Source organism: Lontra canadensis, unplaced genomic scaffold (assembly GCF_010015895.1).
Source record: "Lontra canadensis isolate GAN:19392208 unplaced genomic scaffold, GSC_riverotter_1.0 scaffold98, whole genome shotgun sequence".
NCBI classification, from domain to species: domain Eukaryota; kingdom Metazoa; phylum Chordata; class Mammalia; order Carnivora; family Mustelidae; genus Lontra; species Lontra canadensis.
Window position 1 is genome coordinate 3,375,125 of NW_022631092.1, and position 22,169 is coordinate 3,397,293.

The following is a 22,169-nucleotide window of genomic DNA, read 5'->3' on the forward strand; positions in this document are numbered from 1 at the left end:
AATAAAATCTTAAAAAGAAAAAAAATTATCATCTTACTTTTTAAGCGTACGGCTTGATAATGTTAAGTATATGTTCAATGTTGTGAGAAAATCTCCAGAATCTTTTCATCTTGCGGATCTAGAATTCTACCGCTGAAACGACAGTTCCCTGTTCCTCCTGCCCCCCAGCCCCCAGCAGCTACCATCTCACTCCATGTTTCTGCGAGTTTGATTACCTTAGATGCCACATAGAAGTGGAATCACAGTATTTGTCATTCTGTGCCTGGCTCATTTCGCTAAGCATCATGTCCTCAAGATTCATGCCTTTTTAAGGCTGGGTGATATTCCCTTGTATGGATACACCGTGTTTCGTTTGTCCATTCATTTGACGATGTACATTTGGGTGGACTCCACCTTTTAGCTGTTGTGAATGACGCTGCTAGGAATATAGAGCAATGAATATGTGAACAATTTCTGTCTCAGTCCCTGCTTTCAGTTCTTCCGGGTCCATGCCTCGAGGTGGGACTGCTGGATCATATTTTTAATTTCTGGTGGAAATTCCATCCTGTTTGCCATAGTTTTCACACCGGTGACATTCCTATGAACTGTGTTATTAATTATTCTGATTTCTCCACATCCTTGTCAACACTTGCTTTTTTCTGTTTTCATTTTAAATTTCTTTTAAAAGTCCAGAGGGATCATCTGGTCAGTGGTTCCCAAAGGTCACAACTTTTTTTTTTGTTTTTTTTTAAGATTTTATTTATTTATTAGTCAGAGAGAAAGAGAGAGCGCGTGAGCACAAGCAGGGGGAGCAGCAGGCAGAGGGAGAAGCAGGCTCCCTGCTGAGCAAGGAGCCTGACACAGGACTAGATTCCAGGACCCTGGGATCATGACCTGAGCCGCAGACAGATGCCTAACCGACTGAGCCACCCATGCGTCCCAGGTCATGACTTTCATTTGAGCTCACAATTCAAGAGATGTTTGTCTCTCAAACACACTTTACCAAGAATTTATTCTTTTCTCATCTCTACCCAGGTCTGGAGGTTTCCCTGGGAACTGACTGCTGACTGTCTTCCCAGGTCCGTGCCCTCTTCTTCCTGGGTACGCTTCCTGCTAGATACATTTCCCGCAGCCAGCGGGCACCATGACTCCGATCACAGATGAGTAAATAAAGATTTAAAAAGAAAAAGTAAGAAAACAAAACAAACAAACAAAACCACACCTGACTACTGATAGCGTACTGTCGACCAGAGCCTTACTGACTACAAACAGTCGATGAACACATGTTTCGGATGCCCCATGTGTCATCTACTGTATTCTTATAATAAAGTAAGCTAGAGGAAAAAGTGTTTAGAAAACCATAAAACACATTTGCAGCGCTGTACGTACCGAAAAAATGCCACGTATGAGTGGCCCCGCACTGTTCGAACCCATGTTGTTCAAAGGTCAACTTGTATGTGCTAACGATTGTGTTATTCATTTATTTATTTATTTAAAGTGGGAGACAGAGTGTGTGTTTGGATTTGCTTGCATGTGCAGAACACAGCTTCTGGAAAGACCCACAGAAGCCGTTATGAGCAGTTCCCTGTCTCACCCTTGGGTGGGGACAGGTGGGGGACCAGGCAGAAGGGAGTGAGGTAGGGGGAGGCAGGGGGAGGAAGACTTCCAGTTTGTCTTTTCATGCATTTTGCTGGTAGGACCACATGAATGTATTCCCTATTTAGAATTTAAATAAATACAATGTAAAAATTGTAATAGTCTGCTTTTCCATTTTATTGTAATTCGAAGTTCAAATACGCCCCATCCAGGCGTCTGATGTTGACTCCCTGAGCCGAAAGCTGCCAGCTGCAGGCAGAGCTGCTCAGGGCTCGAGCGGCCCAGTGGCCTCCACATGCCCAGGGCAGCTGGGCCACCCCCTCGCGGGACTCCTGTCCCTGTCTGGCCTACATCCGGCCCACGATGCCCGGGCAAGCTCCAGCCCTCCATCTGCTGCCCAAGCAGGCAAGCCACTCACCCACTTCCTGCCAACTGAGCATCCTAATCACACGTTAATACTAATTGCCCGTGACTAGAATCTTCCACAGTCATAGACATTAACCAAAGTCACGCCTAACGAGCCTCACCGTTAATTATCAGTGCTCGCTGCTCCAGGATTTAATTAAGCCTTGGCAGGGAACAGCAATCCACACAGGATGAGCGGGGAAAGGAGCTCGCAGAGATGCCCTCTTCCCCTCAGGTGGCCTGGCAACGCTGCTCGAGTCTTCCTTCCACACCTCCGGGGTTTTCCCAGTGAACAGGCAGAGACTGAGGATGGGAGCTCGCATCTACCCGGTGCTGGCTGCACGCCAGGCCGAACCAGACGCTGCTGCGCACTCATCGCATCTGACCCCTGCCGTCGCCGTGGAAGCTGGGGCTCCACTTGATGGATGAGGAGACAGAGGTTCAGAGAGGCCCAGGGACTTGCCTGGCGATTGGCAGAGCCAGGTCTGAGTTGCAGGCTCATCCATTTCCACGACTCGCTGGAGGAATGGTCTTGATCATATTTTATTCTAACCTTGAACTTGTCTCATGTTTTTTCTTTCTCCAAAGTAATCCCAAGCATTATTTCATCTCAGTTCACATTTGTTTATTAAGAAAACAAAAGGCTGGGGGCGCCTGGGCAGCTCAGTGGGTTAAGAGTCTGCCTTCGGCTCAGGTCATGATCTCAGGGTCCTGGGATCGAGCCCAGCTTAGGGCCCCCTGCTCAGTGGGAAGCCTGCTTCTACCTCTCCCTCTCCCCTCCCTCTGCTCGTATGCTCTCCCTCACAGTCTCTCTCTTTCTCATATACTCTAAGATCTTTTTAAAAAATAAATAAAACAAAAAGCTAAAGCACCTGAAACCCACAGAAAGTGTCATGGCGGGAAGGCAATGGAGTGGTGGGTGTCAGGGTCGCCCTGGTTCCGGTCCCAGCTCCGTTACTAGAGGCTCTGAGACCTTGGTCAGGTTAACCGTTGGGTGGTTCTAAGGACCAGATGATATTCACATGTGTCCCTTAGCACAGAGCGTGGTGCCTGGGAGCTGTCACTGTGTCCTCAGCCATCTTCTGTTAGAGCCACACCTCACTCGCTCGTCGCTTTTCCTTCAAAGCCACTTTGATTGTAAAAACTCGGCCCAGTGATTCGTGATTCCCTGCCCGCCTTTTGCACTGTGACAGGAACATCAACAGTGTTGCCTTAGTTCCTCCTGTGCTGAGTCTTCCTGCTAACATAACCTGATTTTAGAAAACACAATAAATAAGAAAAGTGTTCTATCCTCAAACTGACCAATAATCGAAGAAACGAATGCTCCACCAATGAGACACCGTGCTCTCTGCTGGACTTCTAGAACTCTTCTCTCTTTTTAAAAAAGATTTGTTTTTATTTGGTGTTGGGGCAGGGGAAGAGCAGAGGGAGAGGGACAAGCAGACTCCGCACTGAGTGTAGAGCCTGACACGAGGCTTGATCCCAGGACCCTGAGATCATGACCTGAGCCAAAACCAAGAGTTGGATGCTTAGCCGACTGAACCATTCAGGTGCCTCATCTGTCTTTTTAATTCTAACACTGCTGGTGCGAGTGCACCAGGAACTGAACTCAATTTTGGTGGGTGGGTAAGCTGGCACTATCTGGAGGGCAATCAGCCAATTTGCAGCGGGAGTCTGAAAAGTGTCTCTACCCTTTTACCTAGTAATTCCACTCTGGGATATATTCTCAGGCACTCATTCTCAACTCAAATATATATATATATTTGAGTTGAAAACACACACACACACACACACACACACACACACACCTTTCCATTGCTGCATTATTTTGAATGGTGAAAGGATTGTCTCCAAAAATATCCAGAATGAACAGAATGGTTAAGTTGTAGTCCAGCCACCCAGTGGACATATTATGAAGCAATTTAAAATGGTGGTTAGCAATTTAAAAAAATTGTTATGGGCTATTCTAATGTGGAGATTGTTGTTTCTAAATACTATCCATTGAAAAGAGACCAAGGGGCTTTTTGTAGAAATGGTGGATTCCAGATCCAGGGCAGGGAAAGTTCCAGGTTAGACTGGCATATTTTGGTGTTCCAGAAAGCAAAGAAGTGTGCCAGAATGAATGGTGATAAGTGGACAGGAAAAGGGAGCTGGCTTACAGGGGCTCCCACTAGCCAAATCTGGGACAATTTAAATATCAACAGGTATAGTGATAAGAATGAATTTTAACACATTGAATGAAAAACAAAAAGAATTTAAGTACATAGTGATCAAATTAAAAAAGAGGAGTGGAGGGGGAAAAAATGGTCAGCTAACAATGGTAGAAAAAGGATGACAGATTGAAAAAAGTCACCATTTTGCAATTACTGATATTAAAATTCAGGCAAGGATTGTCAGAGCATTTAAAAACAACTATTGGGGAACAGAACATTTCCATGGTCTCAAGGTACCACCCCATGAGACATTTATTCACAAAAAAAGGGGGAAATATGCCTTTATGATGAAGAGAAACTGTTTTAACCAAGTGATAAAATAGAGCATCACTGACATTGCACGTCTCCTGAATGACCCAACACCACCTGCACAGTATTTGTCCCCAAAATATTAAATCTGAATCCAATCATGAGGACAGACAAATCCATATTAAAGGTAACTGGCCCGTACTCTTCAAAATATCAGTGCGTGCGCGCGCGCACACACACACACACACAATCGGTGCACAAAGGACAAATGAAGGGAAAGGGAGAGCTGTTTTAGAATAAAGAGATTGAAGAGAGAGGTTAATCCAGTGCAATCTTGGATTAGATCCCGGATCAGAAAAAACTTATAAAATAGCATACAAAGAACATTTTTTGGACTCTGAGAAAAATGTGAACAGGAACTTGGGATACTAGGGAATGACCTTGCACAATGTTAAGTTTCTTGGATGTGTTAATGGTATTGTTACATAGGACATTTTCTTCCCGGATCCCAGCTGAGATATCCCAGAATGAAGAGTCATGAGGTCTGCAATTTACTTTGTCATTCAGAACAAAAATGGAAAACAGGTGGGGCAAAATGTTAACAGCGAGGGGATCTTGTGAAGGGCATGTGGTTTTCATTGTGTTATTTCTTCAACTTACCTGTGAATATAACATTTTTTGTGCTGATTTTTTATCAACATTGGCAAAAATTGCACAGGAGGTATTTATGACAATATTGGTAGATCCTGTTGTGTCATCTAAGTATTATATAAAGTTGCATAGACACATGCGTATACAAATATGCAGGTACCCATGCTGGATGGTCGTTACTTTTTTTTTTTTCTTTTCAGATTTTATTTATTTATTTGACAGAGAGATAAAGAGAGAGAGCACAAGTAGGCAGAGCAGCCAGCAGAGGGAGAGGGAGAAGCAGGCTCTCCTACCAAGCAAGGAGCCTGATGCGGGGCTCGATCCCAAGACCCCGGGATTATGACCTGAGCCAAAAGCAGCCGACCAACTGACTGAGCCACCCAGGCGCCCCTGGTCATTACTTCACTCATTCGGCTTCTATCCCACCTGCTTGGACCTCATTCACTTTTGGAGCCCACTCCTCTTTGTCTTGGTTCATGAGGTCTGGATGTGGGTATATGAACCACATCCATCTGTCCCTGGGGATCGGTGGGCACATATCTTCATTAAGTCCAACCAGAACCAATGGACATCAACCCCAGGGCTTTTTCTGGACCTATGGGGTAAAAGGAGTATTCTTTTTCATGGAGGCTGTCCAGCTGATGGGATGTGAACTGAAGCAGTATAGTCATCTTTGGGGAAAGCTTCCTATGAATCAAGCTGACACTGAAGGAAAACTAAGAAGGAAGGAAAAAGATACTAGTATACAGTGTCTGAGTACCTGGATTTAAATGTGCCTGAAGTCAGGTGAACCTGCCAATTTCCTTGTTGCTTCTACCAGTTTGAGCTGGTGTTTGTTGCTTGTACCCACGGCGCCCAACCACTACAGTATGGAAAAGCGTAGAAAAGTATACTAGCTTTCTATCACAATATAACCAATTACCACAAGTATAGTGGCTCAAAACAACACACGCTCATTATCTCACAATTTCTGTGGGTTAGGAGTCTGGGTACAGTTTAGTTGGGTGCTCTGTTCTGGGTCTTACAAAGTTACAGTGAAGATGTTGGCCAGGGCTGTGGTCTCATCTGGAGGCTTGCCTGGGGGAAGAATTTACTTGTTGTCAGAATTCATTTCCTTGTGGTTGTATGACTGAGGACCCGGGGTTTCTGCTGGCTGTTGGCTGGACACTGCCCACAGTCTCTTGACATGGGGCTTCCTCAACACGGCCACTCATTCCATAACCAACAAGGAGAATCCAGTCTGCTATGACAGCATCTTATATAATGTAATGTAATCACAATGCTGACGCCCTACTGCCTTTGCCATGTAATGTAACCAAATCAAGAGAGTGACATCCCATCACCTTTGCCATATTCTCTTGGTTAGAAGCAAGTCATGGGCCCCACCTGCACTCGTGAGGAAGGGATTACCCAAAATCAGAGACGGCAGGAGGTGAGAAATCACTGGAGGTCAGCGTACAGTTTGTCTGCCCCAAAGGAGATGAGGAGAACTCACTTAACAAGTGCCGCACACCACTAAACACTTATTTATTACTTCTGAGCACTAAAGCATCATGTGTATTAACCCATCTCTTCCTAATATCATGGTGGTTGTCACTGGAAAGGGGCTGGATGAGGAGGTGCTGAAAGGACACTAGAATGTTCTGTATACATTGGTGTTTGGAGTTTTTGCAATGAGCATGGATTCACTGAAAACTATGATTTCAACAATACCTGCTCTTTCTCCATTTCTGGATCTTTCTGCATATACACAAAGGGGGAAAAAAGACTGGAAGGAAATAGGCCAAAACGTGAAGACTCACTAATTTGGAGTGGTGGGCCTATGCATGAATGATACTTTCTTCTTTATACTTCTCTATTTCTTACAATTAAGGGATATTATTCTAACAATCAGGGGAAAAAGCCCAAGTGATCTGGATGTTTTTTTAGGTCCAATTTTACAGTTAAAAATAATGCAAACCTTCTTTGTTTACCTTCTGCAGAAAGGCAATTTCCTGCTTGGGTGGCTGATGGAGTGTCTGCTCCTAGAGCTCAGAGAAATAAATCAGATGGCAGCAGGGAACACACACCTGCTTCCTCTCATGCTGATAAAGAACAATTAACTCTCATCAGAACATATCTGGCTTTGCCCCAGGACTAAGTGTTATTTGAAAAAATATAGCAGGTTTTCTCCAGCGACTAAAAGCTCCTGGAAGGTTCTGGCCAAGATGGGAAATGGAAGACTCGCTACCAGACAGTTTTGGTAAGGGAACATGTTCAGTGACCAAGGAGTTTAACCTCATGACTATAAGAAAACAAACAAGCAAGAGATCGATTTGAGCTCGTGTTTGTAACCAGTTGGAGGACCTTGATGGGTCTCTGAACTCATCTACTTGCAGGCAGAATGAAGAAATTGAATATGGAGGACCCCCTGTCAGAGCCAACTGACCAGACCACCCCTGTGGTCAAAACCAGTAAAACACAAACACCCAACGTTCGGGCTATGCTTGCTGCAGCAAGGGAGAACGTGGGTCCGGAGCACGTCCACAGTGGAGACGAGAGGGGCTTCTCAAGGGTGTGGGCTTGTGTGGGATGATGGTGAGGGCATGAAAGAGTCGGAGAAGTTCTGGGTTGGACGGTTTCAAGAAGCGGGGGCAATTCTGTGACTGAGTATCTCAGCGGTAAGTGTCCAGCAGGGGAGTTAAAATGGGGTTTTATCCTCTGCGGTACAGCAGCACTGGCTCAGAGAGCAGCAGTGCTTGTCAGAGGAGGGGAGGTGTAGTCATTTTTGAGCTGGCCTTGTCGCCATCTTGCTCTAGGAAACATGGACAACTGGTTGTCTGCCAGGTTCTTTTCCACTTTCTCGGTCCACCCCAACGTTAAAATAAACACACTGCCCAACAACAACAAAACCTAACATTTGAATACACCTTCAACTTAGAAAATGCTCTTTTTACCTATGGGGAAATTCTTTGTCATTCTTTCCCGTTCCTCCATTCTTCAAGATGAGGGAACGGAAGTAGAGATGTTTAGGGGCTTGGCCGTAGCTAGGTAAGCAAGCTGGAAAGTAGCAGCAGCCAGTTCTCAGCTTCGTATTTCTTCACTGTCACACACCGCTATTCCTCCTTTGTCCTGGTTTCTGGAATTGCACCCATTCTGGAAATCGGCCATGCGCCCTCCTCGGCTCCGAAGACAGCACGGAGACAGGTGTATCAAGCGTGGAGTCCAGCTGGAGTGATGGAAAGAGAAGAGGCAGCTCCGTTCAGCACCAGTGTGATGAGCAGGGACTGTGGTGTGCGATGGGAGCTCATCACCAGGGAGGGACACTATGGGTGTCTGCTGCCACTGGAACAAATTACCACACAGTGGCTTAAGACAATACCAATGACTTTTTACAGTTCTGGAGATCAGAAGTCTGAACTGGGTCTCACTGGGCTCGTATCAAGGCCTTGGCAGAGCCGTGTTGCTCTGCGGAGGCCCAGGGGACACTCGGTTTTCCTTGCCGTCTCCGGCTTGGAGGGGTCGCTTGCATCCCTCGACTCACGGCCCCTTCCCCATCTGCAAAGCCAGCAACTGAACCCCTGACTTCCGCTTCTGCCACCACTTCTCCTTCTGACTCTTCTGCCTTCTGCTTCCATCTTTTGAGGACCAGCGTAGGATTACTGGTCCGGAGACTAGCACATGGGCATCTTTGGGGGGCCATTAGCCTGCCCACTATAGGCACCCAGCCTAGCATCTCTTTTCTTTTTTCGGAGGGATGGGGAAGGAGGTGTTTTGACTTTGTAGAGAAACTGGCATTTAAGCTGACGGCAGGAGGGACGGAGGGTAAACGGGGAGTGTTGTAAGCAGAGGGGAGGTCTGGAGGCGGAGAGGAGGTAATCATGCACTGGTGGGTATGTTAGTCAGCGATCACTAGGTTATGTTCCCCAACAACCAACCTCCCAAGTCTCCGGGTCCCACAGAAGCAAAGAGTTAAGTGCTCATTTAAGCTACACGTCCACTGCGCACATGCCCCACGTCTGACTGTGGCCCATGTCAGCCTTCCAAGACCGAGGCTGAAAGAGCAGCGCCTCTCTGGGACATGCTGGGCTCACGGCAGAGGAACAAGCTCCTGCTTGGGGATGACACATATCTCCTCCACTCGTATTTCACCAGCCAAAGAAGTCCGTTTATAAGGCCAAGGTTGACAGGAAGTGAAATGCTTCCAGAGGAAGAGGCCGTGAGTAATTGGGGAGGATAGGACTGGAACAATCCAAGAGACCAGAGTGCAGACTGAGATGTGTGATGGGGTTGGAAGCTCGGAGGCGGTGAGGACCAGACCATGCCTGGCTCCGATGCGCATCAGTTTCCCTTGCTGGGGTGCAGGTTCCATGAGGGCGGGAGCTGGGTCTCTGCCTTACAGTCCAGCCCAGTGTCGCCCAGCCTTTTCAGTCACTGCCCCTCCCCGCCATGAAATCTGTGCCACATTGCCTGGTGCACATGGCATGCACACCTGGGCTTTATATACAAAAACAGTACTTCTGCCCTCCCGAAAACCAATTTTCACCCCCTTGCTGTGACATCGGCCCGTTGGAAAGCATGTTCTAGCCACAATTCCATTTAAGGTTTTAATTGAATCTTGAGTTCAGTTGACTTACAGCGTATTTGTGAGTTCAAGCAAATTGCTAGTGGCTGAAAAGTGTGCCCGTGCAAACCTTACTGCTTTGTATAAACTCGGCTTAAGCAGCACTCCTAGAGGGGAGAGGTCCAGCAGGGAAGAGAGGGAAATTTGATATGAGGAAAGAGCGTAGTTATATGCAGGCGTTGCTTTGCAGAACTTCCGAAAATTGAACCTGCGTATCTTCTTGCTTTCAGGAGTCTTCTCCACTGTCTTTCGGGAGAAGTCCATTAAGCACGACTGAACTTTCCCCGATGAGTAAAGCTCTTGTCTGTGTGCAGCCGGGACCAGCAGGATCCTCGGGCCACCTTTTCGTTTTGTTATTTTAGATACTTACGGCCTTTCTCTTTCTGGGGAAATTCTGGCAAGCTGCCCGGTCAGAGTCCTCAGCACTGTCAACGTACCTGGCCAGGTGGCTGCTCCTCTTTGGCCTGGTTTTAGGAACCAGCCACGCTGCACGAACGGGCAGACGCTGAGCGACGGTCCCAGAGCACAGAGGGACGGTGCCGCTTGGTGCTCTGCCTGGCGCAGCCGGCAAAGTTCAGGGAACAGCAACGGAAGGCCCGTCGCGGGCCGGGCATTGGTCTGGGCACTGAGGATGCAAAAGCGGATACGGAAGGCCGGTCCTCTCCTCTGGGGATCAGAGATGTCCCAATATGTTGGGGTTTCTGAGGTCTGACCGCGTGCGACAGCGGTGGTGCTAGGCCGTGAGTCATGCCATGCTTGGACAAACACGGGACACGTTTATCTTCAGCTGTACTCTTGGATTTCATTTCATTTTTGTTTGTTCTTCACTTGAACAAACAGGAAGAGTTAACAGTGAATGTGGAGACGGAGAGGTTACGGGGGAACGCGCAAGTTCACTGACGCGGTGTCCCTGCAGCTACACAGGGAAACGCAAGCCCCGGGCCGCGGGTTCAGCCCGTCTTCACCGCAACGAGAAATCTACGCTTTTCATCGTTTGCGTCTGGAGCCATTGTAGCCTGTGAGTTTCTGAAGTACAGATTTTTAAGTTTTCAAGTTTTAATATTTAGAAAAGCAATTTAAAGGAATTGGTGGTTCAAGGTCGGAGGAGGTTACTAAGGAGAAACGAGAGGATTTCACATTCCAAGTCCTCCCCTCGGGCTATAGGTCGCTACCACGCTGGCCCACCGCTCTCGCTTTCCTCACCGGGCCTGCTCCCATTCCAGACGCCTTGGCCTCATGTCAGCTACTGCCCGGGAAGCCCAGCGGGTTTTGCATGGCCTACCCCGGCGCCCAGGCCGCGCGCCAGCGTCACTTCTGCAGAGGACTTTCCGGCCCCCTCCCCCCACCTCTCTCTGTTCCTTCGCGTTGTTCCTCCGAGCATTTAATACCAAGGGTCACGTTCTGCGCGTTTTGTCTGCTCTCCCACCTAAACAGGAAGCCCCACCAGCGCAGAGACTTCCGCTCCCTGCTACTCCCAGTTCCTAGAAGGGACCAGCACACAGGGCACGCATACGTTGAATTACTCTGTAGCCTTATTAGAGCTTAAAATAAAACTTGACCACTCGCCTTTTTCTTTGAGGCATCTTCTAAGAATAAGGCTTTGAACTTGATGTTCAAATGTTCCTTTAAAAGAGAAAATCTCTTGGGACGCCTGGGTGGCTCAGTTGGTTAAGCAGCTGCCTTCGGCTCAGGTCATGATCCCAGCATCCTGGGATCGAGTCCCACATCGGGCTCCTTGCTCATCAGGGAGCCGGCTTCTCCCTCTGCCTGCCATTCTGTCTGCCTGTGCTCGCTCTCTCTCCCTCTCTCTCTCTGACAAATAAATAAAATCTTTTAAAAAAGAGAAAATCTTATTTGAGGTGTATGCTTGAGTCTCAGAAGCATGAACTTCTGTGTTCTTCTCACTCAGGAAAGAGTTCATAGGAACACTAGTTAAACGTGTTCAGTATAACCACTAAGACTTTTTTTTTCTCAATCGTTTCTTTCTTCTGACTAGTCACAGCCTGAAGAGCCTCCTTAGGCTATCAGTCCCTAACTATGCTCTTAGGTTTAACAGTTCTTTCCTTCTACTTCCATCCTACCAAGGTGCCCATATAGGCCCTTTCCAATACAGCCAGCCTCTTGCCATAGAGAGCGAGCACCCAGTGAGGCATATCTGAGTAGTCGGGGTTTTTGCCCCCACAGGGTGAGTTGGATTCTTAAGGCTTCTTAAACTGAGGCTGGACAGCCTAGCCCCAGATAGCCGATCCCCTCCTCCCCAAACAGACAGGCTGTTAAACATGTGTTTACAAACCCATGCTTTTCCTTTGATGGTTTGGTACTGTAGCAACAGAAATGGTAGCCTCTGATATGCACAAAGTCTACAGAAAGAGAAATAGTCTTCTAATAGTAAAACAATCTTATTTTCCAATTGATAGCTATAAATAGAAAGCAGTACAGCGTTCTGATAATATCTGTATACATACATATCTGTAATGTATGTGTATTATACAGACACTACATATGTATAATGTCTTTAAATGAATACACTGGATAAAAATGGAAAACAACTGGCTCTCATGCAATCCTTTTAATGAGGTCAAGGTTTCGTGCTATCTGAGGATAAATGAAAGGGAACACTTTTTAAAAATTCCCCAGTTGTTAGTGGCTAAGAATATTGAAATTGAAACTCAATTAAAATTAAAACTAAAAAAAAAAAAAAAATCTTGGAAACACTTTGTCAAACTATTTCCAAAGCCAGGAAAGTGCAAAGACTGAAGAAAGATTTAGAGGCATCCCTACCAAAGCCAGGAGGACGCACAGAGACGGGAAGTCTGGCAGGACACGACAGGGAAACATGTGCTGTTTTCCATTTAAGTCACGTAACCTGGTTTTAATCATTTTTCAGAAATTTTTCCAAATTAGAAGAGAGGAAAAACCTCCTTTAAAAGATAGCAGCAAGAACTACACTTGTCCTTTATCCCATTTGAGATCAAACCTGGCCTCACAGCTCCACTGACAGGCCACCACACCCGAGTTAAGCACGGTCACGTAAACCCACAGTTTCTACTCCCAATCTCTCATCTCCACTTTCAGCTGATGCGGCATTTCTGCCTTCTTCATTCACGCTAAGTTGAGAAAAAGCTCAAGCATGCATCAGATAACCTTCAAAACTTCATTTTCTGATGAAAAATAAGAAACATATACATTTCCTAGGGTATCAAAACTTCTGGAGAATTAACAGCCAATTAAAATCATGGTACAGATGTCATTAACGGAAACTCTGGTCAGGTTTTCAGTTAGGCACCGGCCGACGTCTTCAACAACATTCCTGACAGGAAGAACTACACCCCCCGCCCCCTGCCCAAGATCTACATGTATTAATCACACCTGAAGACAAACCACCAGTAACCAGAAGACTAAGAATTCAGACATGTGGAGGAAAAGGAAAGCCAAAAGAGACAATGATCTTAAGGTAAAGGAAATGTCTCTTTTCAGAGACTCTGAAACATTTTTGCACTGGAGTGTTTTAAAAGTACAAAGGTTGATAAAACAGATTTCATTCCTAAAAGCTAAAAGCAGGGATGTCTTGAGCTAACCCAGGGCCCAGGCTAGAGAAAAGGGAAAGCGGAGGACAGTGACTGAGTGCGTAACAAGCAGAGGTGGCTGGCACGGTGGGGACGGGAGGGAGAGGTGCGCACGACCGAGTGGGGGCAAAGCACCATGAATGACCTACAGGAAGCTGCCGCTGCCGCTTTCTGCTCTACTCACGCCAGCTTGTTTGGGAAGGTCCTATTCAATGGGGATGAGAAACTATTATTTTAAAAAAGAAAAACGCACGGTAAATTTTATTTGTGTTTATACAAAAACTTAACACCAATCCAGTCTTTAACATGTAAGAAGAAAATCTGTATTTGCAAAGCTAAATATACGAAAATACAAAAGCAGACGGAATTATCAAAAAGAAAACATTTTATTTGTATCACTAAATACAATTAGTCTCCCTGATTATAACCCATAATGCGTGTCACCTAAAATAGGATGGTCTGTACAGAGGCGAACAAACCCAGCCGGTTTCTGTGTATATGATTATGCACTGAACCTCTGACTTCAGAAAAAGCAGAGCTGAGCTTATTAAATTATTGTCTGCCTGTTTTAGAAACTCTTACCATTTGAAGGAAATGAGAGGAAGATTTAGGTAGCAGAGTACTTGTATAATAACTTAACGAGTTAAAAGCCTGTAGTGATGAAGTAACCTTGTGCACCTTTCTCAGCGGTTTTAGGCGACTGGTCCTTCTGCAGATCCCAAGTCCGAAAACAGACAACCAATCACTGAGGTGACTGGGCTCAGTTCATTTGCCATGGGGTTGGTCGTGATGCATTTCTGGTGTGTAAGTCAACAGAACGATCATGACCCAGAGGTGAAGCAAAGCCTGAAGAAAGAGCAAACAATTTATAGATTAGCCAATAAATCAATCTCCACCAAAGGCTCGCTGTGTCGTACCCTGAGGGCGGGAACCACGTCTTATCTTTGCAGTCCTGAGGCTAGCTAGCACTGGGTCTGCAACCTTGCAAGCGCCTGGCTACCTGTTTACTGAATAAGTAATGAAGAAATAAACATGCAAACAGACGGGCTAAGTGCAAGGGAGGGTAACGGTTTTGAAACCTACACAATCCTCGGTTGAGAATTATCAGAGTTGTTAGCGCTCTCATAACACACACGGGTACACATAAATAACCCATCAGGGGATTAGAACTCAGAGTAGAGGCCAGGATTGAAACTGCTAGATACACATGAAGTTGGTTGCAAAGGCTTTTTAGAACAGAGTCATGGTTGTATGGTTGGCGTTTTGCAAAAGGGGTGAACCGTGATTTGGTCAAGAGGAGACGGGAAGACATTCCTGATGGGAATAATGTGTCAGGCTTCAGAGGCTGATTTAAGGTCTAACACAGGACCCACAGTGAGGACTTCCCCCAGCTCCCTCCTGGCAGTGCTGACAGCAGGACAGACACCTGGCGCAGGTGTTCCTTATCAGCTCCGACACCGGAATCCACCTGTGTGCCCCTATTCTAAATCCTTCTTGATGCTGTTCAATTTTTTTCTTTTCTTCTCTCCATCCCACAATTTTCTTAAGAACTTTTTATTCAAAGGAGTAACTCTTCCCTCTAGTGGATCACAGAGAAATTTCTACATAAGCTTTTTCTTTTTCAGGAAGACTGCTTGTCTTAATTGAACTCAACTAGATGTCCTCACTCGGAACAGTTAGAGGGCTTTTTACAGTCAAAGGACACATGAAACAGTATCCCAAACCATGGCGACCATTGTATTAGAGCTAAGAAACCTGGAAGAATGGAAATCAACCTTGAGGTCCTTTCAGAATGCAAAGCAAAACACATGAAAATAATCAAAGAAACTTTACATCGACATAAAAATGCAATCAACTGTTTTGCACGCCATTTTTGTCACTCGAGGGGCTCAGAAGTGGAGGTAACGAACTGCAGTACAGGTCGTTTTACTGTAGGACAAGCCTTTGAGCAATTTATGTTTTAGACATAGCGAACTGTAACTCTACTTGCATCCTTGAGAAAAAAAGTTTTCATGGCCAAAAATGAGTTCTATTTTCTTTAAAACTAATTGCTGGACTTTTAGCCAAAATGACCAACAACTGAAACAAATGTGCTAAAAATCAAGTGTAGCATTATTTTTTCAAATAAGTTTTTCAAATATACTTACCATATATATAATTACAAAAACTCGTGCTATGGGGTATCTTCGGAGAAAAATTCCCAGGCGGATGCTGCGCAAACAGGGGTAGGGGGGAGGAGAGGAGACAGTTACACTCAAAGCACAAATTCCTGGGGTAACAGCTAATGATGCTTTTTAGGATTTCCTGGATAAACTATTAAGGTGACCACCGTAAAAGAAAAATCATTTTACAGTAGACTGTTAAGTGATTACTTGAAATAACCGCACAGAAACATCACAGTAAACAAATACTTTCTCTATTCTTGGTGGCTTGACTTAAATACAGTCTAGTTCTCTTAATTCTTCAGCTACAACTATAGGGGGAAAACTCTCTAAATAATTCTTCTTTTAGAGACCAAAGAAGTTACATGGAAGAGACAAGGCGAGCATCAACACATGAACAGGAGAAAGAGTCTGGCTGGCTGACACCTGCACAGCTAATCTGGAAGTTGGTGCACGGACACATGCTCCTTCCTTCCTTCCCTCCTTCCTTCTTTCTTTCTTCCTTTCCTCTTTTTCTTTTTTTTTTTTTCCTTCCTTCCTTATTTATTTAAATTATTTTTATTAGCATATAATGCATTATTTGCCCCAGGGGTGCAGATCTGTGAATCATCAGGCTTACACATTGCACAGCACTCACCATAGCACACACCCTCCCCGGACACATGCTTCTAAAAGGCTTAGAACTACAGAGAGGCAACCAAACAATTAACTAAAGAAAATCTGGGAAGAATATGAAGCCCAGATCTTACTACTCACACCTCTTTGCAACATTTTTCCCCTGTCAAGATGGATACACATACAAGGCAAATACTTTCTTCTAGGCCTTTCTGCTTCTTTCACTGCTATCAGCATAATGCCCCGTATCTAATTTGTCTAAAAATTATTACATATGTTGAATAAATGAATAGTTGAAATAAATGTGCTTAATAATCTGAATGTAACGACTATGGCATCGTTGGCCCCGTGGCCTTCAGAACCTTAGCAAATCATTCCCTCCATTTTTAACACCACAGCTCTATTCTTACACAAAAAGGTAAGAGATTGCTCTACTTTGTAACAAGTCATTATAATTGTGTTTAATTATAAACACTAAGAGGCCAAATAGTTTAGTGGATTATTTAAACATGACGTTTATCAAGGCAAACATACACTGTTAAAACGTTTTCTTTATAAGGTGCATGTCTGCTAGTATAAAGAAGTTACAAATATACAAAAGCATGTATATACATGATATGTTGCTTATGTAATATATGTAAAATATATGTTAACATGAATACTGTTCACTTAAACATAGTGGCATCTTTTATTCTCATCACATGATAAAGTAATAAAAAAACATTTCAAAAGATGCATTTACATGAGATGGAGATTTTCTCAATGAACTTTAATACGAGTTTACTACAGAAAGAGGAGAGATGATCAGGGTTAATCATCTTCAGTAAAACACAGGCACTGGCCCACCAGATGAAGCAATCTCATGAGATCAAAATACCGTGAAAGGAAGCAGGAAAATATTGCTCTAAATTATCAGCTCTGCCTGATGGGACTCACTGTGACTGAAGCCACCAGAAAATGGTACAAGAGCAGCTGACAATCCATCACTCAATCATTACTGCCCTTGCTTACCTAAACTGGTCAATTGAACTAGCAGCTTTTCGGACTTTTCCGTACATTCCTGCCAGATTTGTTTCTGTATCATTAAAAAGCACAGGAACGTTTCGGAGCCGTGTGCCTGTTTAAATAAGAGAATAATGAATTAGTGTACAAATACCAAAAGCAATGTCCTAACAAAATTATAGTTGAATATATTACTGTATTAGAAATGGAAGAAATTCTCAAAGGCCAACTTTCTAAGCATTACACAAAGAAGGTCAAACCATAAAGACAGATAAATTTGATCATATAAAATATTTAAATTTCTATATCCATAAAAATAAAAATTTAAAAACTAAAACAATTATTTCCCCATGAAATTAGTAAAAACTGAAGTTTACAAATACCAAATGTTGTCAGGAGTCAGTATTAAGGAGCACTTTCTTCCTACGCTAGCAAGAGTGAGGCCAGACACCCTTTCTCCAATGCTGATGACTCCCAGATTGGTATCCCCAGCCTGGACCACCACTCCAGACTCATCTACTCATCTGTTTTGTTTCCATCTGGATGTCTAACATCATCTCAAGCTCAGCATGCCCAAAACCACGATTCTGACTTTCTGCCCTCCCTGCCAACCTACTCACCCTGCCATTTTCCCCATCTCAGTACATCACAACATTGTTCCATCAACTCGGGCCAAAACCCTTGACTCCTTTCTCTTGAACTCCACATCCAACCTGCCTACTCACCTTTACGATAACCCCCCTCAAGATCTCACTCTGGTTTGAACTGCCATCATCCCTCACACACATTAATATGATGGTTCCTCTCTGGTCCCCCGCCTCCACTCAGCTCTCTGTAATCTATTCTGGACATAGCTGCCAGAGGCATCTTGGCAAAATGCAGTCAGTCACCCCTCTCAAGATCCTTCAAAGTTCTCTGAATTCCACTTTGACTACTCTCCCCCCTCCCTCAGTCTTCTCCAGCTGCACTGGCCTCCTTTCTGTTCCTACAACATGCTGGCATTGCTCCTACCTCTGGGCCTTTGCACCTGCTCTTCTCTTTGCCTGGAAACTCTTCCTGCAGACCTCCCTTGGGACTTCAATAAAGTGCTTTAATTTGCCTTCTTTGGTATGTGTAATTACTAGTGAGACTGAACACTTTTCTAACCAGAAATACTGTAATTTTCTTCTAGTTTTTCCAGGTTTTAATACTTGATTCTTCAGTCTAATAGGGATTAATTTTGTGTGCAAATGAAATGAAGATTTAACTTTAAACAAATCCCCCCCCCCCCCAGCTCACCAGCTAGTCCAGCACCACAATGACTCACTGATTTCTGACAGACTGTGTTTAATTCTTATGTATTTATTAGGATCTTCTCCTGGGCTATTCTGTCACAGATTAGAATTTTTTTGTTTTCATTTTTTGAAGTAAGCTCTAGGGGCCTCTGGGTGGCTCAGTCATTTAAGTGTGTGACTCTTGATTTCAGCTCTGGTTGTTAGATCAAGCCCTGCTTTGGGCTCCACGCTCAGCAGGGAGTCTGGGGAGATTCTCTTTCTTTCCCTCCCTCCCTTTTTCTCTCTCCCTCTAATAAATAAGTGAATCTTAAAAAAAATTGGATTTATATGAAAAAGTTAAAAACCAATAAAATAGATAATATAAACATATACAGCAAAAAAAGTCTGGAAGGAGATATTCCAAAATGTTATCTGAGGGGAATGGATTATTTGGATGATTTTAATATCCTTTTTTTGGAGATTTCTTTTTATAGCAACCATGTTATTAAAAAACAAACATGTAAAATAACAAGTTATTTTTTAAAAACTTAAAAAAACTTTTATTTACTTTTTTAAAAGATTTTATTTATTTGACAGAGAGACAGTGCACAAGTAGGGGGAGTGGCAGAGGAAGAGGGAGAAGCAGGCTCCCTGCTGAGCAGGGAGCCCAATGTGGGACTCGATCCCAGGACTCTGAGATAATGACCTGAGCTGAAGGCAGATGCTTAGCTGACTGAGCCACCCACGCGCCCCTTAAAAAAACTTTTAATTGAAAGCCAAAGAACTGAGAAATTTACTGAATGACTACTTTGTAGGCTTTATGAAGCTCTAAGATTAAAAACCGGATCTGTTGAAGCTTATACTGAAATCTTTAACATTCTTCTTGATTATGTATTTTGGAAATCTACAGATTTCTCTATTGAAATTATAGAGCATGGATATACTTACAGGACTATTAACTTTAATATTCATAATTACAGACTGGAAGATTTTTACAGCAAATCGTGAAGTTTCCTGAAAACCCCTTACTGCCAAATTATCTACCTTGTCATCAATATCTTGTAGAATGTCCTATGTATTTCAATATGATCACTGTTCCTCAAGTCTCCCTTCTCCAAGTCCCATACTCAGCAGTGGTATATTAATAGCCCACTGTCCCATTTGCTAAAGATCATGTCAAACGGTGCACGGCTCAGGCCTCACATCAGGAGAAAAGCAGTGTTTTGCTGGATGGAGCTTCTTTTCAAATAAAAATGGTCTTTCTGTAACTTCTCAAAGTCACGCCTCAATTAGCAAGGTTGGAAATAAAGGCAATGCAATGTTCTTTTGAAATTCCTTTTTTTGTTACCTTCGCCATTGTCAACTCCAGACATATTAATAGAAGACCCATTGTTGCTACTTCCACTGGCGGAGTTCACCTGCTGCTCAAGGCGCTCCAGCTGGAAGACCAGAGAGTTCTTCTCTGTGCTGAGACTCTCCAGCATGGTCTGCTTCTGGATCAGAGTCTCTGTCAGCTGATGGAGTCGGTTTTCCAACTCAGACTGACTACTGTTGCTCAAAGTTTTATTTGTAAGCTGAAAGGCAAAGTGTTCATAAAATTAGTACATAAAGTAAAAGTCTTACAACATAGAACCTACACTCCTACATGTAATGTGTAGCATTATTCAATTTCTCAAAACTCACTGTCTATGGAAGAGATTTTCAAATTGTATTAATGGGCTGCAAAATCAATTTGATGGGTCACAACCAGATTTTAATAACAGTAATGGCCTAGAATGGGACAGAGAGTACACAGCACATAGCATAAAGAGTATTGTTTTGTGAAACTTCTGTTTTAGTATTATACTTCTAAGTACATCTGAGTTATTGGGACACAAGGTATACTTTACTTCTCACCGTGGTGTCGTGATCAAAGACATCTGAAAGCATCGATCCAAAGGACAGTCTGAACTTCTCGGCCAGGAATCAAAACCCTCCATAACTCAGCAGTTGTGGCGCAGTGCAAAGACCGCAAACTGAGGTTTTAGGTTTTCACCTCTGCTCTGCAATTTTCTAGTTGTCTGACATTGGACAAATTGCTACATCTCTCTGTACATGATATGTAGGGATACTATGACATTCTAGCGAGTATCCGTGCAGTGGTACAGTCCACTGGGGTTTTAACGTGCACTCCCCTGATGACGGATGATTTTGAGCACTGACTTACGTACGTATTTGGTCACTCATTTAGGGGTTGTTGGTCTGTTTGTTTGGACAATGTATGAAGACGCTGATCTCTTTTTAAAATTGTAAAAATCAACTTCCTGTTATGAGACAAAGATTTTCCTCTGTTCTACTTAGATCAAAAAAAACTTTACGAGCTAACCCCCTAAGATTAATTCTTAATTAACAAAAACAGGACAGAATCTTGGGCTTAGGAGGCACTCAAAAAACATTTAATAAATACAGGAATGCTTAAGGATTAAACCAATGGGTGGTTTATGGTCCTTTCTTTTGACTTTCTGCTAACAAGTCATGTTACCACTTGTAAGCACTTCACAAAAGTAGGTGAGGGAAGAATGGAACACTGAAATCAGATGCTCCTAACTCTTAGAAAAACTAAAATATTTTAAAATAGTTTAAATCATGGACTGCTACAAAGTCTGACAACTTAAAAACTAAAATTATTTGCCTTTTTAATGTTCAAACTACATCATCAGCTAACCAAAAAAAGAAGAATCAATCTTTATGTAAATTAAATGATCAATGAGCTCATTATTTATTATGTCAATAAATATAAGGGATAAAAGACAAAGTGAACATAAGGGAGAAAAGGAAACGCCAGAGTTATAGGATAAGTGGATGCATGACTTTGTCACAGTTAATGATAAGCGCTGGTAAATCTGGGTGGTGGGCACATGTTATTTCCTAAATTTTACATTTTCAGAGTTAAAAAGAAGTCTTGGTGACTTTACAAAAGACCCATCAATTGTTAACAGGAAGGTATCACTGGATTTTTCTTAGGAAAGAGAAACAGTAATTATTAAACTGGCCGTCAGCATAACCACCACTGAAGTTACAAGATACGAAATTTTGGGGTAAGTCCCGTGTCCTCGGATGGCTGTGGCTACAAGATACTTCTAGATGAAGAAGCTACAGAATACAGCAAACACAGATTAAAATGGCTTTAGATGAAAATTCTGTATCAGACTGAAAGAAATATCTCATTGTTCCAACAGCAGAATGCTACTGAAAATACGAAAAAAGAAGGTCTCTCTATATCCTTTGAAAAAAATTAGCTTTGCGATGTTATCTTTTCCCAAGTTGTGAACACTCATTCATACCTGATTCCTAAGTTTTTGAATTTCTTCTTCTCGATCTTTAATCCTGCTTTGCAATGTGTTCTTTGTTCGATACAGATCTTCTTCTATGTAGTGGAATTCCTACAAAGTGAGACATGAATAAACAGAAGCTAAATCAGTGCTCCCGATTTCATCCCCAGTATCTGAAACATTCCTGACACACAGGAGGCACTCAGCCAATGTGTGCCACGTCTATGCGGAATGAAAAATGAGGACCGTTGGAAGGGTCTGATGAACACTACTCCAGCAGGATATATCAAGTCTTTCCATGGTCACAGGTCTCCACTTTTCTTGGGTAGATATGTAGGGATAGCACTGCTGGATCACGTAAGTGTTATGTCTAACTTACAGGGAAAAAACTCACCCAATTGTTTTCTGAACTGGTTTCAAAATCCGTGTGGCATTTTGCAGCCCCACGGCAATATGGGAGAGGCCCAGTTCTTCCACATCCTTCCCAACATTTGGTATTGTCAGTCTTGGTTAAGTGTAACTATTCACTAGGAACAACCTGGTATTGCGCTGTGGTTCCAATGT

The 22,169-nt window shown here is 43.6% G+C and overlaps 1 protein-coding gene across 1 annotated transcript in view; it reads right to left on the bottom strand.

Annotated features, from left to right (window-relative positions):
- Positions 1-13,629: 13,629 nt before the first annotated feature.
- GOLGA5 (golgin A5) overlaps positions 13,630-22,169 on the bottom strand; it is a 31,667-nt gene continuing 23,127 nt past the window's right edge. The window contains exons 9-13 of the mRNA XM_032837268.1: positions 21,618-21,716; positions 19,643-19,868; positions 17,051-17,156; positions 15,410-15,473; positions 13,630-14,108 (exon numbers count right to left, since the gene is read on the bottom strand). Of these exons, the coding sequence (XP_032693159.1) occupies positions 14,028-14,108; positions 15,410-15,473; positions 17,051-17,156; positions 19,643-19,868; positions 21,618-21,716 (576 nt within the window). The 3' untranslated portion in view covers positions 13,630-14,027. The remainder of the gene's footprint in view (positions 14,109-15,409; positions 15,474-17,050; positions 17,157-19,642; positions 19,869-21,617; positions 21,717-22,169) is intronic.